General features: G+C 36.8%; 1 protein-coding gene across 2 annotated transcripts in view; it reads right to left on the minus strand.

Annotated features, from left to right (window-relative positions):
* The window catches only part of LOC114646859 (glutamate receptor ionotropic, delta-1-like), a 1,476,314-nt gene extending 1,460,424 nt beyond the window's left edge, over window positions 1-15,890 (minus strand). For both annotated transcript variants that reach the window (XM_028795229.2, XM_051922843.1), the window contains exons 1-2: window positions 14,280-15,890; window positions 7,896-8,051 (exon numbers count right to left, since the gene is read on the minus strand). In XM_028795229.2, the coding sequence (XP_028651062.1) occupies window positions 7,896-8,051; window positions 14,280-14,358 (235 nt within the window). In that variant the 5' untranslated portion in view covers window positions 14,359-15,890. The remainder of the gene's footprint in view (window positions 1-7,895; window positions 8,052-14,279) is intronic.
* Between the last annotated feature and the right edge of the window lie 363 nt (window positions 15,891-16,253).

The raw sequence follows: 16,253 nt of genomic DNA on the forward strand, positions 1-16,253 counted from the left end.
AAGTAATAGTGGAGGTGAATCCAAAGCTTAGTCAAAAGTGATCATGAAATGGACTTAATGGCATGCCATGGAGACTAAAAGTTTAAAAATTATTGGACAAGAAATGAAGGATTTTGTTTTAAGACTTAAGTAACAAATACAAAAATCATAACTGTTGTTTGTAGTGATGGCTGAGAAAAACTTTTACTCCAATGTTTTCATGGAGAAGACAGAACACAAAATTGCTGATACAATGGGCTTCAATAGAGACCCAACATGAACAACTACAAATGATATCAAAACGACTATTAAGAAAAAAAAAAAATCTAAAATATCACATGTCCAGTTATATGCTGACAAGTCACAAACTCATACATTTTGGCAAAGATTGTTTTTAAGGACAATCTGAAGGATGTGTCGGTATATGCGTTCAGATATGCACCGGAACAACAATGATGGAACTGGGCTAGTACTAACAAAACAAAGAGGCAACAACCACAGTCAAACAAGCTGAACCTGATCAAATACGGTTTCTCTTCCTTTCTGATGTCATAGTAACATTTAATAGAGAAGTCCAAAAATTAAATGTATGGCGTTATATGCCACCATCATAAATATTGGCAACATAATGACAACATCATTCATCCGACATGACATCACACATCATGCCCACAAAGCCAGCCATTATATTGTCACTATAAACAATATGGTGGCGCACATGCTTAAACACTGTAAAATGGTGCCACCTATGAAAACATAATGGTGGTTTGATAAGCAATAAAATTAATTCAAGTCAATCATTAATTACATTTTAACCAATTTTATATTAATGAATGAATAATAAACAAAATAATTCTAAACCTGGTCACACATTCTTAACAGGAGTTTAAAGATTCCACAGATCTTAAAAGGCCGATTGAGGTTATAGATAGGAGACAAGTTTGGGCAAGGGCTCAACCTGCATGAGGAAGTGAGACTCTATGATAAGAAAGTGAGAGAGAAAAGCAGAAGATAAAAAAAGAGGTGCTCGGTGCCAGTTTGGTAAACGAGTACACAAACATCCCACCAGATGGTCCGGTATCAACAACATATAAAGTATGTTTAGCCGCCAAGTGGCTGAAGGTTTTACATTTTTTTTCTTTGGTAGGTTTAGCTGCTTAATCACCCAGTCTATATTTTGGCCTCTTTGACATTCTGGGTAAAAGGATCTCTATTATAACCCAATTTTTTCAAAAGCTTAATAAATAGTCCAGCTAGATATAGCTTTATTTATTTTACATCACAAAGTGGGCAAAAGAATCTGACAAATATTTAAAAGTGTCTTGTTAAAAAATAAACTTTGGTGATCATGTCCAGGGATCAGAGCTCACACAGACCAGGCAGAATGGCATTAAAGATTTCTAGCTAATGAACTGATTAATACATCAATCTGCATCACACCAGTACTCGCTCAATCTCTGAGATGTCCTCATGAAACAAAATTCAAAACTAAAAATTTCTCATTGAAGGTTATTCTTCTTGACTTTGCCATAAATACAAATATGATTCAAACGTCATTTTAGTATAACAATGCAGCTTCAACGTGATACATTTGAATAAGGTCGTTGAAAAGCTACTTCTCTTCTGGTGTTAACACAAACATAAGCCACCTACGCTTCAAGAGAGGTTTTCACTAAAAATATAGCACATCATGGTAAGGTTTTAGGGGACTCTTCTGTTTTGCTCATTTCATATATGTCGGCTATTTTATAACTGTAGTATGCACTTATTTTTACTAAACTATTATTTAATAATAAATTCACAAATCAATAGACAAACAATTCTAATGTGAAAACTGAAAGCCAAGCCAAACAAATGTACAGCATAAAGTGTTGAACTCTTGGTCAGAATGATGATTAAACAGATTTCGGCTCATTTTCCACATATATTTTTGGATTATTTTAATTTTTGTATTCTGTAAACGTAAATTCCTTTTAATAAAAAGTTATAATTATACCCATTTCATTCTGCAATTTACATTCTTCAAAACAATAAGTTACCTGTACACCAGAATATTTTGTTTTGTTTTACTAGATTAAGAATAAGCTATACAACCAATTTTCCATTAAATGAACATAAACTTAGGATCACAGGGAGCAGGAACCTATCCTGATGGGGCAATAATCCATCCTGACTGGGTACAAGGCATCATGGCATCAAGCCATGGACTGGGGATCTCACCACCACAGAACACACCTCACAGTGCATGAATGTGCCCACGTCTGGTCACATGCATGCTACAGTGACTTACAGTCACATCAGATCAGTATATAGTTAGCATTTAAAGTACTATAAACATTTTTTAAGGTGTGGGAGGCCAATTGGAATACAGTACCTACACAGAGATAAGTCAGTGACAGTACTGAAAATTATGTGCTTCAGATATGTGACTAAATACTTTAAATTAGCAAGATTCCAGGCTTATATTGTACATAAACATGCCATACATGAAGAGTTTTTTTAGATTAAGCTTTAATTTAATAATACCAGAATCACATATTTTATGTACAAAATGCTAAGCTATTTTATTATTTGCTTCTACAGAATGATGGTGTACGTGTCAGTCTTGGATTACTTGTGTGTTGATTGCATTTCATTTTTGATCCTAAATGCTCTCTTCATATTTTTACATTACTTTTATCTGTTTTTTTTAATTATTAATACATAACGGTTCTACTCAGTCATAAAGGTCATAACTTAAGTAACATAATATTTATCAAACTAAATTTTTTAGATCTTCACAGTAATAGTACTGCTGCAGTAACTGAAGTGAAACACAACTGAACAGCAATTTGTACCCAGCCTTTTTGACAGCTTTTTCAAGATCAGCACATGTATAGTAAATTGTTATACTGTATACTGTATATGTAATTATATTTAGATAATATATTAACACGAGTTATTTAGTTACCAATGAACATAACACAAACTTTTAGGATATTACACTAAATTGCAATACCTTCAGAAAACCTATGTGGACACAAGCATAGTGTGCCAGTTCCACCCAGGTGACAATGCTTGTGAAGTAGAAGTGTTTAGACATGTGCTGTTGTTTTGTTTTTATTCCAGCAAAAAGAAAGAAAATGTCAAGGATGCAATAGCAAGAAAAACTAAAAAAAACCCATAGAATTTAGTAGTGTTGGCACACTATACACCAAATGTTAATTGCTTACTGACATCCTGTACTCTTAACTGAATTTTTTTAGAATACTATTTTTTTTAAGATTGTATTGTTTTTATGATATATGAAGACTACTACTGTTGTTGCAACAGTTTGGTAGAAATAAACATTCCTAATTTATTGCAGCTTTTTAATCTGTGATCTTCCCCAGAAAAAATATTATGTTATGGAATGTTTTGGGCACTATATCTTGAAAGAGAAATTTCAGTGAATCTTAGAAGAGAATTATTTGTTGGGGTGACAAAGATTTAATAGCTTGGTGATATGAAATGATGAACAAGATGATATTGGCAAGGTAGACAAAATGAAAGACTCCTATACTATACTACTGGATAATTGTTGCAAGAAATATCAGTACTTGTATATTTTTTTGTGAGGCCTTCAGACAGTCTTGAATTAATGGTTTCATGTACCTAAGAAACAGTTACTGCTGCTGGGCTTAGCACAAAAAGGGAACAGGCACATCTCACTGGACGAAGAGCAAGGGACATACCTAAAACAATGCGGAAGTGAAAAACTCTGAGATGATCATGGAAGTACCCTTGTGGCATTGGTGTCTGGCCTGGCTCCCACCAGCAGTAGCAGTGCAAAAAAATAAATAAACAATTCAGATAAAATCATTTTGTCTCTTAAACCAGATGTTAAAATATAAATAATAATAATATTCATGGTTTCTATGTCTTATGTCCAGCATAAATCAGTTACCATGTTTTACCATTAAACTTTTTCATTTACCTAATAAGTCAAATACAATTGTGTTTAATTTGGTTTCGTAATATAAGTAGACTAATATTCTTTAATTAAAGGTTATAAATTTCAAAGAAAGTAAATGGCATATTGAAAACAATTGCCTTACTTTGTTCTGTTATACATTTTTACTCACACAGTAAGTGTGACGACCTATACACCATAAGACCAAAGCTCATGGCCATTTGGAGTTCAAATTCATTTTTCACAATGAAGTAACACACTTTTTCAGTACCACTGTATTTTATTGCAAACTATTATCATTTGATAATTTAGGACAGCAGGAACTGCAAAAGCAATAAATATGTCTCGGAATTAGAGTTTCTGGTGATATACAGTAGAAGGTATTTCTTATCATGACATGAGCGGGAAGAGACTTCACATGCTTGAAATCATGTGATTTCAGGTATTAAAGTTGAATGAGTTTCTAAAATGTTTCAGACAAACAGCTGTTCATTATAAAGAAGAAGACTGAAGAAGACTGTCTATTGAAAATGAAATTATTGAATTTTAAGAAAAATATAACTTGCAGGAAATCACTCCCGTAAATTCACAAGTATGTAAGCAGTAGCAGATCCGACTTCAAGCATATTGCTATATTTTTTTCTAATATACACTGGAAGCAGTAGTTAACGAATGTCCACAGTGTCTAATTGCTGCAAGACGTGATGGAATGATGGAAGCCAAAAAGGTTAATCTTATTCATAAAATTTTAGTTATCACTGGTGTCCTTATCAAAGTTTTCATTAAATTGTCTTTCCTTTACTCAGAATGCAAACTTAGGCTCCAGCCACACTAGTACATTTTTGTTCACAAATGCAGATAAGCAGTCTCTATTTTCATCTTTTGCTCACACTACGCTGGAGTTTTCAATCCACCAAAACAAAGACTTAAAAACACTCTCCAGAGCCATGTATTTCTGAAAATGAACAGCCTCAGTGCTGCAATGCAAACGGATGAAAACACAGTTTTCCAAAACACAAACTCTGATCACACACTAATTTGTTTGTGCTTATTATGTAGCCTGTCCCTGACTGGATCCTGCTTATTCTCTGAAGAAAATCATTTTCCAACGTAGCAGACATTGAAGAGTTGCTTTCCAAGATGCTTGTTGTATCACTTACCTGTATGTAACAAAATTGCATGTTACAGTTTGAATGCTGCACACATACGCAAAAGGCAAACAGTTTAATGGTTGCTACATTTTTGTGATAAATCTTGTGACCAGCAGCTTTACAACTCCTTTAAGGATTTTTCTGCCGATGCACACACATCCAGCATAGGCAAACATCTATGTCATATGTACTTTTAATTGATTGAAGTGTGGATGGAAATAGTTTAGTAAACGATGTTAAACGATAGTATAGTTTGAAACTGTAATTTATAAATGAAAATGTAGTGTGGATGTAGTCTAAATCTAAGGTGGCTGATTTTAAAAACATGCTATAATAATTTGTTTTTTCTTTTTTAACATTATATATGAACAGGAGTACTTCGACCATGCTCTTCTGTTTGCTTCATTGTATATTACTGTGCTTTCCAATATATATGCTATACTGAACAAGAATCAGAGGGACTAGATTATCCCCTCTGATGAAATGGGTGGTTATTGGGGAGCGAAGACTGGGGGTATTGAGGTTTTATAATGTATGCCAACATGTTTACACTGCTCATACACATGACAACTCAAAAGAATAAAACCAAACAAACAAAACTTTCAAAGCCATCCATATAATAAGGTATTTTATTACTTATCTACTTTATTCTATGAAAATGAAGTTGCTGGAGGCATGTTGCTATAGTATGTTACAATGCTACCTCTACAACCATTTTGATATGGCTTACACATACAATGACTCAATTGAATTAAAATGTCATATACAGCCACTCAGGTCATGTATTATTTATGCTACTGAATGAAACAATCCTGCGCTTGCATAAATTGTAACTGCTCCAAGTCCTGACATTTTACGGAAACAAACATTAAAGTGGTCTATGTTTGTGACCGTTTTTTGATGGTTAAATGACTGGCAGCTGAGCTGCCAGTCATTTAACCATAAAAATACTGTGAAATTTTTTACAGTGTACCTGGTACACAGAACTAATCACCTTGATATTGGACTGGGGCAGGTCCCAAGCCATAACGTTTGTTTTCTATATTCATAAATATATAATATCTGATTTGTACAAAATTGAAGTTTTAAATAGAACTGAATGGACATTTAATGCAATAAAGGATATACTGTCCAAAGCACTCTTTCTAAAATGACTTGCATACTACTCTGTTGATAAATTGTAATTGAAAGTGAGACATGCTTAAAATACTGGACAAATAAAGATTAAAAAATAATAATAATCAGGACACCAAAATTGTGTAAGAAATACATGACTGACCCAGGAAATATAGGTTACCTCGTAACCATAACAAGTATTGTATACACTGCAGGAAAACAAACTTTCTAAAGTCATACAAACTAAAGGACATGTTATTACAGAGACAATACAGAAAAGATAAAAAAATAACTCTGGTTTTTTACAATCACATACTGTTGCGCTACAGGAAATGGTTTAGCAAACCTCCAGCAGAATTTCATTAAAACATTTTATGGAAGATATAACTCACAAGGAACCATTATTGTTAATTTAATTTGAAAGCAAAACAAATGGAAACTTTTGCATCATTCCAGAGAAACTACCTTCTCAAAATATTGAAGGAAAAAACACAAGTTAATAATAAAGATTTAGTCCATCTAGTAATAGACTCTCAACATTTCTGAACATTTTGCTGCTCCATTCAAAATGTGTCACATAAGAAGCCTGGCATAACTTTCCATGACTCAGAACAATAAATGTCAAACTGGATGGAAGGAATCTCTCTAATGATAAGGGGGGCGATTACTGCCTCAACATTGAAATTGTATGAAAATTAGACTAGATGTAACCATTAAAGTTTTGGGTCCCCCCACCCAAAAAAAAAAAAATAAAAAAATTTGAAGCTTTTGCCAAAAAGGAGTAAGTGTAATCTTTACTCTGTTTAGTAAACAGGATGCTGCCTTTCTCTTACTCTGCAGACTACACAAGAATTAAGCCTTATAATTAAACAAAGAATTGATATTGAGGCAGGAATTTGGCTTATTATTGAGAAATTTAAAAAAAAGCATGAAATCAACATTCACAACACTGCCCACTTTCCAAACTACTTAACCAGTTCAGCATTCACCACTGACACTTAACTGTGCAAATAGTACAATACTCCATAAAAGAAATACAATGACAATTTCAACAAAGCTATGCTTTGCTTTGCTTTGAGCAGCATGAATCTCAGCACTGCCATTCCATATTATTTAGAACTCGTGAGGTGCTCATCCAATAACTCAGTTAGCCTCTTATATTCCCAAGGCTGCAAGAACCCCCATGTAGAAGGAATTCATATAGAGGTAAAGTCTTTTTTAAACATATCACAAGAATTAAACTTCTCTCATCAAACAATCGGATGTGTAGCCATGGGTGGTGGCTACATAAGTACTGTTGACCAATAAAAGGCTAATTATTTTTCTCAGGTGGAAGAAAAGAACGCAGCAGGGAGCTCTTAAATACAGATTGTGTATCAATTACCTAACATCCTAAGGATTATCAAGCTTGGCTCAATGCTTCCACCTAGCTTTCTTTGCTCGGAAGACAAGAAAAACACAACTGAAGGAGCCGCAGCTTGGCAAACAGTCTCACTGCATGATTTATTTTTCATATAATGTTGAAACCCGCAGTATATGACTCTTATAACAGAGCAGATCCACTCCAGGCATCTCCGTGATCAGCGAGCCTCTAAAGGGAGTCAGAGGAGTGCGTTTTCGCTAAACTGCACATAAATGCGCGTGCCCGCGCGCGCTCACACACTCACACACTCGGCGAGAAGGATTCAATCGATATGACTAACAAGTTTTAGTCTTACCTTCTTGGACTGCCTGGAAGGGGTTATTTGTCTCGATAAACTTTATGGAGAATGTGATTTTTTCACTCTGTAATATGTCATCGTTGAGACTTAGGTCTGAAATTGCCAACTGGAAGACCTCGTCGTCCCTCGCTGCGTTTTCTTCAAATATGGCACCTGTTGAGCAGATACACAGTTAACTCTTGTAGAATTGACTGACGGTGTAGTGCTTAGAGTTCCAGGATTAATACTTAGTTTGGTGAACTTTGAGATGAGTTTGCACCTTCTCCTTGTGTTTGCGTGGGCTTTGTCTGTGGATTCCAGTTTTCACCAATAAACGGGCCGAAGAGTCAGTATGACAGACAGCATTGGAGCCGTGTAAGCGCACAAAGTGTTGTGTGGGCTTCCCGTACAGGTACTGCGTTTCTATCGAGAGGCTTCCCTTCCTATCGACACTGTACTGCTGCAAAGCGGCTGTAGAAAAGCCACAACAGCAGCTGGTATGGATGGAGTTGGATGAATGTGATTAAATGACACACTTGCCAGGGAAAAGAATAACTTGAGAGACACGGTGTTGCGAATAAACGAGTTACAATGTGCTTTGGAACTGAAACTGCACTCTATATCCTTTTCAGACTTCATATAGGGGTTAGGGGGTTCTAAAAAGGATACACTGACCAACTTACCAACGTGTAGTCGTAATGTATATTTTTCTTGTGCATAAATTGTAGTAGCCTATGTCACAAAGCAAAACAGGTTTTATGCCACTCTTTCCTGTATAAGACCTGTCTTCTTAATCGTAATGCACGTTAGCGTAGTCTCGGATTATCAAAAAAGAAGACATTAAAAATGTTGATTTACACATTTTGAGTTCTACACACTAATGCATTTCCTAAATATACTTTTTTTAATGATCAACAGCAGCAGGATTCTGTTCCTGCAGGGACGGATTCAAGGCACGGTGACCATCAAAGAGTACTTGGCCATGTTAACCACTTGGGTTTAACTTGCTTAAGAAAATACCCACAAACACATGAAGCAGATGCAAACTCCAAAGATAAGGCACCACAGCAATGTCTCGAATCCTGTCAGGGCATTGTGAAGGGCAACAAGTTCCAGTGTGTGCCAAATCTGTACCCAGGTGCAGTTTTTCTATCTCTCTTTCTATCTATTCCGCATTTAACGTGACACACCTCATACGTAACAATGGATCAAGTGCACTGCGCCTGCTCAATGCCAATTTTAAGTTGAATTAAACGAAGACGGTTTTCATTCCTTGATAAGTAAAGCCTGATTTCCAAATCTGAATCCACTAGACAATATGCCTTTTTCCTAGTAAAATTAACATTTATATCCGCCGCTCGCACAATTAATCCTCTTGAGAAGGTTACATTTCATTGATTGATTCAGTAAATAATTCAAAACACTCCAGCTATTTCTTAGATTACTTGTTCATTGGATGCCATTTTATAAAGCAATCTGTAAACTGTGGAACAACCATTGCCTTGGTTTCAACGTGTAACAGATTCCGCAAACAGACTATTTATGAGCACCCTTTAGCCCAATATGGGTATTGATTAATAAATAGTTATGCTATTAATACAAAGGTAATGGACGTTCCATTATAACACTCTGTATTTAAGTTAGCAAAATGTTTGTATAAAACTTTAGTGAGACCGAACCCATCGGAGCAGTTTTTCTTTTTATGTATTTATATTAGTGTTGGGGGTGTTTTTTTTGCATTGCATTCTAATTTTTAAAAAAAATGACCGGATCAATCCAATAAATTAAACACCTCAGCTCTCAAAAGTGTAAAGACTGTAACGTTTATTTCACATTAAGCCTATAATAAATGTTTGAGTCTTTCAAATCAACATCATAAATGTCTGTAATTCCTTTAACATTCTGCACAAAGGCATTATTATTATTGTTATTATTATTATTATTATTATCGTCAATAGCTAAAAATGTGAATGAACAGCACCACTACTCTGAACTCTCAGTCTTTCTGAAATGTCACTGGTTGGCCTTTTCTATAGCCTGCTCCAAACCTGATTATTACGTCTGTTAATGATATGAGAACGAGTTTTGATTTGAGAAGAGCCCGCTCACAGGCTGTCCACAACTTCTGGCTTCTGTCTTTTTAAATTACCATTCTGCTTTTAGAATCGCCGATCAGCCATTCCCGTGTCTTAAAAGAAATGTTAATCTTCACGGTTGGCTAAACAGGCCAAAAAGACGTGAGATATACTATACCCCAGCAGCATGTAAAGTATGATGCCAAGCGACCACACATGTTTGGAGGGGCTTAAACCTTGTTTTCCAATTACCGGGAACCGCTGACGAATATTCTACCATCATTTGCAAAGCTAGGACTGAATTTTATAGCAGTTCCATACTGATTCTTGCTGACTGCATCGTATTTTATTTAGAAAGGATGGACAAAATATATGTCGCTATGCACTTTCATCATTTTAATAAGGATGCGTCTAGACTAACTTATTAATCCTTTTCCAGAAGGATCGTAAAGTGTACACACGTTATGTTAACGTGCTGAAGTTGTTTAAAAAGGATTGCATAATGACTATAGTTCACGAATGGAAAATAAAGGAAACTCAGTTCGTCAAACAGGTGCTGCGCTATTTACCATACATGTGCCATCTGATTAGGCTATTAGCACTGTTGTGAACTTTCAGCAATGTCAAAGTAAATAACGGTACCTACAAAAATACGCAGAAAAAACAAAATCGGTTAAAAGATGAAAAGGAAATGTGATTAAAGTGCAAGTGTTGAATACTAATGAGATGTTAAAATTACCGATTTTTTACGGATATCGATGACAAATATTATTTGAACACTACATACGTATATGAATGAATTGCTGTAACAAGTAATTGTGTATACTATTTTAAACTGGCAATATAAGCAATGTTATTTGAGAAGGTAAAACATATAGAAACAGTTATATTCTCTCTGTGTCTATATATATATATTTGTGTGTGTGTGTGAGAGAGAGAGTAGACATTTAAATAAATTATGTTAATATGTTAATAGCGTATCGCATGACTAGACAGAATAATGTCCGAGACAGTTAATGAAGGCGGAGCCACATCGGCGTGCCACCTGATGTTTTTAACAAGTTAATAAAGTGTCTTTGAGAAATACAGTATATGATCATACAACAGTCTTTCCTTTAGTTTAATAAGTGTGAAACGTTTTAAAAGCTGAAACTGAAATACTTTGGGTGATCTTCAAGCATGCAGTACATTGTATTGTTGTTCATGCGTGTTGGTCACACGAGGGTCTCTCAATGGGCCCAAAAAGGCCATGGATGAATCCATAAGAAAACTGAGATCAAATAGGTGCAATCCTAACCAGTGGACTTAAGATCTATAAGTTATCATCTGTACAAAATTTAAATATATCATTGCAAAGAAAACCTAAAGGAGTATTGGAGTTAAAAATAGAAAAGAATTATAAACGTATTGACTACACTGCCATGCTTTAATCACTCAAGGTGTCCACAAGAATATCGACTGCTTCAGTGCACTGAGCACAAGTGAACGCCATTTACTCGTCTCAGCCTGGAAAGCGCAGTGTGCAACTTGGCAACTCGTTCGGTCCGCGACACCTGTTCCAGTAAGTGCTCTGTTAGAAAAAGCGGATCTGTTTAATTCAGTGATATGACGCCCAAATGATCCAAGTTTGAAACAGTTAATTCTTTAATTTCAACAACGTATTAATTTATAACCACATTTAAGCTTATAATGTGTTAAATTCCATACATATACTACGTATAAAGGACTGGTACAGTACAGTATTTATAGCAGGAGAGTAAAGGGAACCGAATTATTGTACACGTGTCCATTGCAGGGCTACCGGTGATAAATTAAATACTTGTGAGCCACAGAAGGTACGTAAAGCACTTGGGAGTCTTTACATGAAGCTCTTTTCAATGTGATTATTAAATAATCACTTAACTAAAAAGAACTGTTCACGGCCCCCCAACACACACACACAGACACACGCCTTTTATTGTGACATCTCGTAAATGATACTAAAGATCAATGTGTGCCATCAAACGTCTTCATTTCCATTAAACTTTGTGAACAACAATCTGAGGACGCCTAGGAAAGGGGAATAAGTAGCACGTGTATTATACCACTAATCAGTTGAAAAATCGTATTGGATAGATGCTCTGTCGATTACTGGTTAGGCCCTTGAGCTATGCCACATTGCATAGTTAGGTTATACATTCTAGTTTACAGTTCCTGGACAGGTTGTGCGTATGTATACATTCATTGTTTCGTTATTTAAAAAGTTAGCGGTGATGATTATATTGAAATCATCTCCTTAAAGTGATCTATTGCCCGTTTATCAAAAAAAACAGCTGAAGGATGTGAGAAAGTTTAAGTAGAAGATGGGCTGATGATAATTAAAAGAAGTGTTCGGATGAAGGTACCGTGCTCATGTTAGATGATACTTTGACTAAGGGCACGTTGCAGGCAGTGCCACAAAATCGAACATTTGCCCATTTCTTGTTACAAATCATTAGCTTCATAATGATTCCAATTGATGGCTTGTAGAAAAAAAATACAAGCTTTGGGGTATTAGAGGGTTCGTTCAATGCCTTAATTCCGGATGGAATGTTCTGATGCTTTATTCACTGGCTCTTTTAGGATGCTATAACATTCAATTCAAGGAGCCGTTAGGATACGTTAGGGAACTTTCAACTGCAGCAGGTCTTTAGATCCCACATTACCCAGAGAGACGCGTCTCCCAGACCTTAGCCGTCCTTCTCTATTCGCCTGTTACACATTTTTGCCCCCCAAGGAGCATTCACTTAATGAAGTGTCGACTTCCACTTTATCAGCTTGTATTCGACATTTCGTAAGCGCCACAGTGTTTTCCATTTCGCCTCTGCTTTAGGTGTAGCCAAAATTACTAACTGCAGTAGTCTGCCCTTACCAATTGCTAATGGGGCTGCAGTTAAAAGAGAAAAAAAAAATCATTTCTAATCTAGTGTAAAAATGTCACTTGGAGCACGGAAATTTCACCGGCGTTAAGGTACTGCAAATGAATCCAAGCACCGGAAGGTGTTTTTGTACCTTAGAAAATGTCTAATAGATCCGCATTGACTAGGTGATGCGCATTGTAATATCGGGTTGACATTCTGAAATTGTATCTTAATATGAAAAAACAATCCCCTTTGATGAGTTTTATAAGGGAAGTACAATATATCGGAACTTTACTACAGAGAAAATAAAACTGGCATTAACTTAAAAGTGAATCGTAATGCTGCTCTTACCAGGTTCATCAAAGATTCCAGTTAACGCACTAAGGAAAGCATGTTGGACGATTAGATTTGTTTTAACATCATGGCATCAGAAATCGGAGCGCCCCTCTGCACAACCACATTATTTTTGCTTTAGCCACCCTGCGGAAATCCAGGCGATTTAATCCCCAAACTCCTCACACCACGTCTAGATTGCACGACCCTGATGCTCGAACACTTTCTCCCTTTTTAATATTTGGCAAAAGAGCCGGGTTCGTGTTATTACAGAGGTGCTACATACTCATCTACTTATCTTAACACAGTCGGGAAGTGTGCGTGTGCTCTGGGCCGCTTTAGCACATACGAATGATGTTGCCATTGATTTGGACTGATACCCTTCAACCGCCCCCGTTCTCATAAAGGTTTATCTATAGCATCTTGTCTGCTGACTTAGTATTTCATAGTTTTGCAGCCGCACAACTTCAATTTCATTTAAAACAAGAAAAACGAGCGGTTACAGTTGGTTTATGAGCACCCACCACCCCTCCCATCCCAGTCTTGAAGTTCAGCGGTCCACTATGCCATTTTACCAGTTGCCCTTCAAAGAAATGTAATGCCCGTTAAATCATCGGTGCACCACTTTCACAGGGGCAGATGTTCCGAATAGTTTCCGCACAATGATAGTTAGACTAACTGATGTGCTCCGATTCCTGTGATTTCATTTCAATTGAAATAACCAGATCTCCTAGATTTACAGTATTAGGCAAGTACTATCCACATTACGTGTGCTTCTGCGGGGATCGTCTGCAGATTTGGTATGACATGGTAACCACTTAGAAGTAAAGCGTGGTTTGGATAAAAGGGAAGGAGGGGTCAAAACTCTTCCAAAATACCCCGTGCACGCTCCACATAAGGCGCTTTGGGAATATCCAATAGCTTTACTTTTTTTTTTCTCCTCGATTTTCTAAATAACTGCCTTTCCTCTATGCTGTATGCCCTTCGTTATCTTCTCTTTAGAAATCCTCCCCTGTTTCTATGCAACAAAGTGGATTCTAATTTCTTATCTCATGCGTTCAACCGGCTGGATTGCTTGCTTTACTCTGATTGTCTTCCATGCCGTGGCTCCTTACCGATATGAATGATGGAGTCCGCTTGCACTGAATTGCATTGCAAAATCCAAGTCGAAAGGCAAATTATCAGCAATTCCATGTCCAGTTTTTGCCAAAGCAGTTCATCCAAGCTCCTTCAGTGGTCAAACCAATCCAATGAAAGGGTAATGAATAATAATGGCAAGGTAAATGCAAAACGATGAAAATAAAATCCCAAGGCAAAAGAATACACCCTCTAATAAAATGCAATAGGGAAAACAGTCGGGGGAAAAGGCAGGGAAATCCCAGGATCTTCACAGAGGAGACAGGTACTGAATTCAGCACTGGTTCCCTCTCTCTCTCTCTCTCTCTCTCTCTCTCTCTCTCTCTCTCACGCTCTCTCTCACTCTCTCTCTCGCTCTCTCTCTCTCTCTCTGTATATCTATCCAGCACTCACGGTGTCTGAGACATAACAAACAGCAAACTGCGGAGGAGGACCACCCCTCCTCCCTCCATCTCTCTCTCTCTCCCTCTCTCTCTCTCTCTCTCTCTCTCTCTCTCACACACACACACACTCACTCTCGTCACGTGACTGCAGAGACTTTCAATAGCACTGTGTTATCCTGACATATGAAAAGAGAGATGGAAAGCAAAAAGAACAGGAGCCGCACGTGGAACAGACAGGGTATAAAAATTCAGGCAAACCTAAAGGATGTTGGGGGAAATATACGGATTACAAATTGGTAATAAAACGGAGAAATATACTGTGCAGTATTTTTAGCTGTTAAATTCAGTTTAGAAGAAATAAAATCTCATCGGGACTGGCATTTTGAAATATAGTCGCAGAAGCGGTAGTGAAATGAAACAACAAACTTCTAAAATTAAGTTTACGAATGCGTGCAGCTGGGAACCGCACTTGATTAGGACGGTGGTGCGAGCGTATGAAGTGCGCTCTAATATGATGCTTGCTGCAAATATTATAACGTGATAAATCACAAGCTGAGAACACACCATGAGATGGCAAGGAGGCAAGGAACTGAGATGATTACTGTTTAGAATGAATGAACGACCAGGAGTTTGTGGGACCAAATATTATCGCAAAATGAGCTGATCAGTCTCCAACCATTGTGTATCCCTCCATATTTCTTATTATTTTGCTGGAGAATATCACGGAAACAACGGGCTGATGGCAGCCTTCGATGGGATGCCAGTCTGTCACACACTGGTCATCCAATCAATGTAACAGCGTGTGCTTAAACTATCAGTAGAAACTGAAGTCCCAGGTGGAAATCAGAATGACCATGGAGTAAACATAGAAAATCTACAGATATGACGTTTTAAATGGGCACTAGACTTGACATTTAGATTGTGTTTACAGTTTTGCTTACTCTTTCATAAGCATCTCTCCATTAAAATACATAACTCAAAATATAACTAATATATGAACAATCAAATTAAGTTAACAAACAAATGTAATGGCATGTAAATAGTGCAATGTGTATACACTATATGTATTGATTCCTTCTTTGTGCCCAGTGATATTGGAACAGGCTTCGTTTGTTCATAATTGTAAAACTGCATTCAGCAGGTTCATTAATTGCATGGACAGATGCATGCATGTACACCCCCATTTTTACAAGAGTACTGATGTTAAATCACTGCCTACAATAGAGGAGAGTGATAATAGTTTATCAACTAAAGGAATGTTCATTTAGCAGAGCAAGCTAAGATGCTAAGTTTTGTTCTCTGCAACTGGGATTGGCAGTGGAGATTTGTTGGCTCCAGTAGACCCCCGTGACCCTGTGTTCGGATTCAGCGGGTTGGAAAATGGATGGATGGATGGATGGATTTGTAGGTTTAGGTAAGTTAATGGGCAGCTTCAAATCAACCCACTCACACTGTTTTCTCTTTGTGTGTGTGTGAGAGAGAGAAAACATGACCTTTGTAAAGGACTGGCAACCTGTCCAGACCCATTTTTGCCTTGCATCCAATGCTGCTGATAGGATTTGGCACCCT

The sequence above is a fragment of the Erpetoichthys calabaricus genome, chromosome 2 (assembly GCF_900747795.2).
Source record: "Erpetoichthys calabaricus chromosome 2, fErpCal1.3, whole genome shotgun sequence".
In the NCBI taxonomy this organism is placed as follows: Eukaryota; Metazoa; Chordata; class Cladistia; order Polypteriformes; family Polypteridae; genus Erpetoichthys; species Erpetoichthys calabaricus.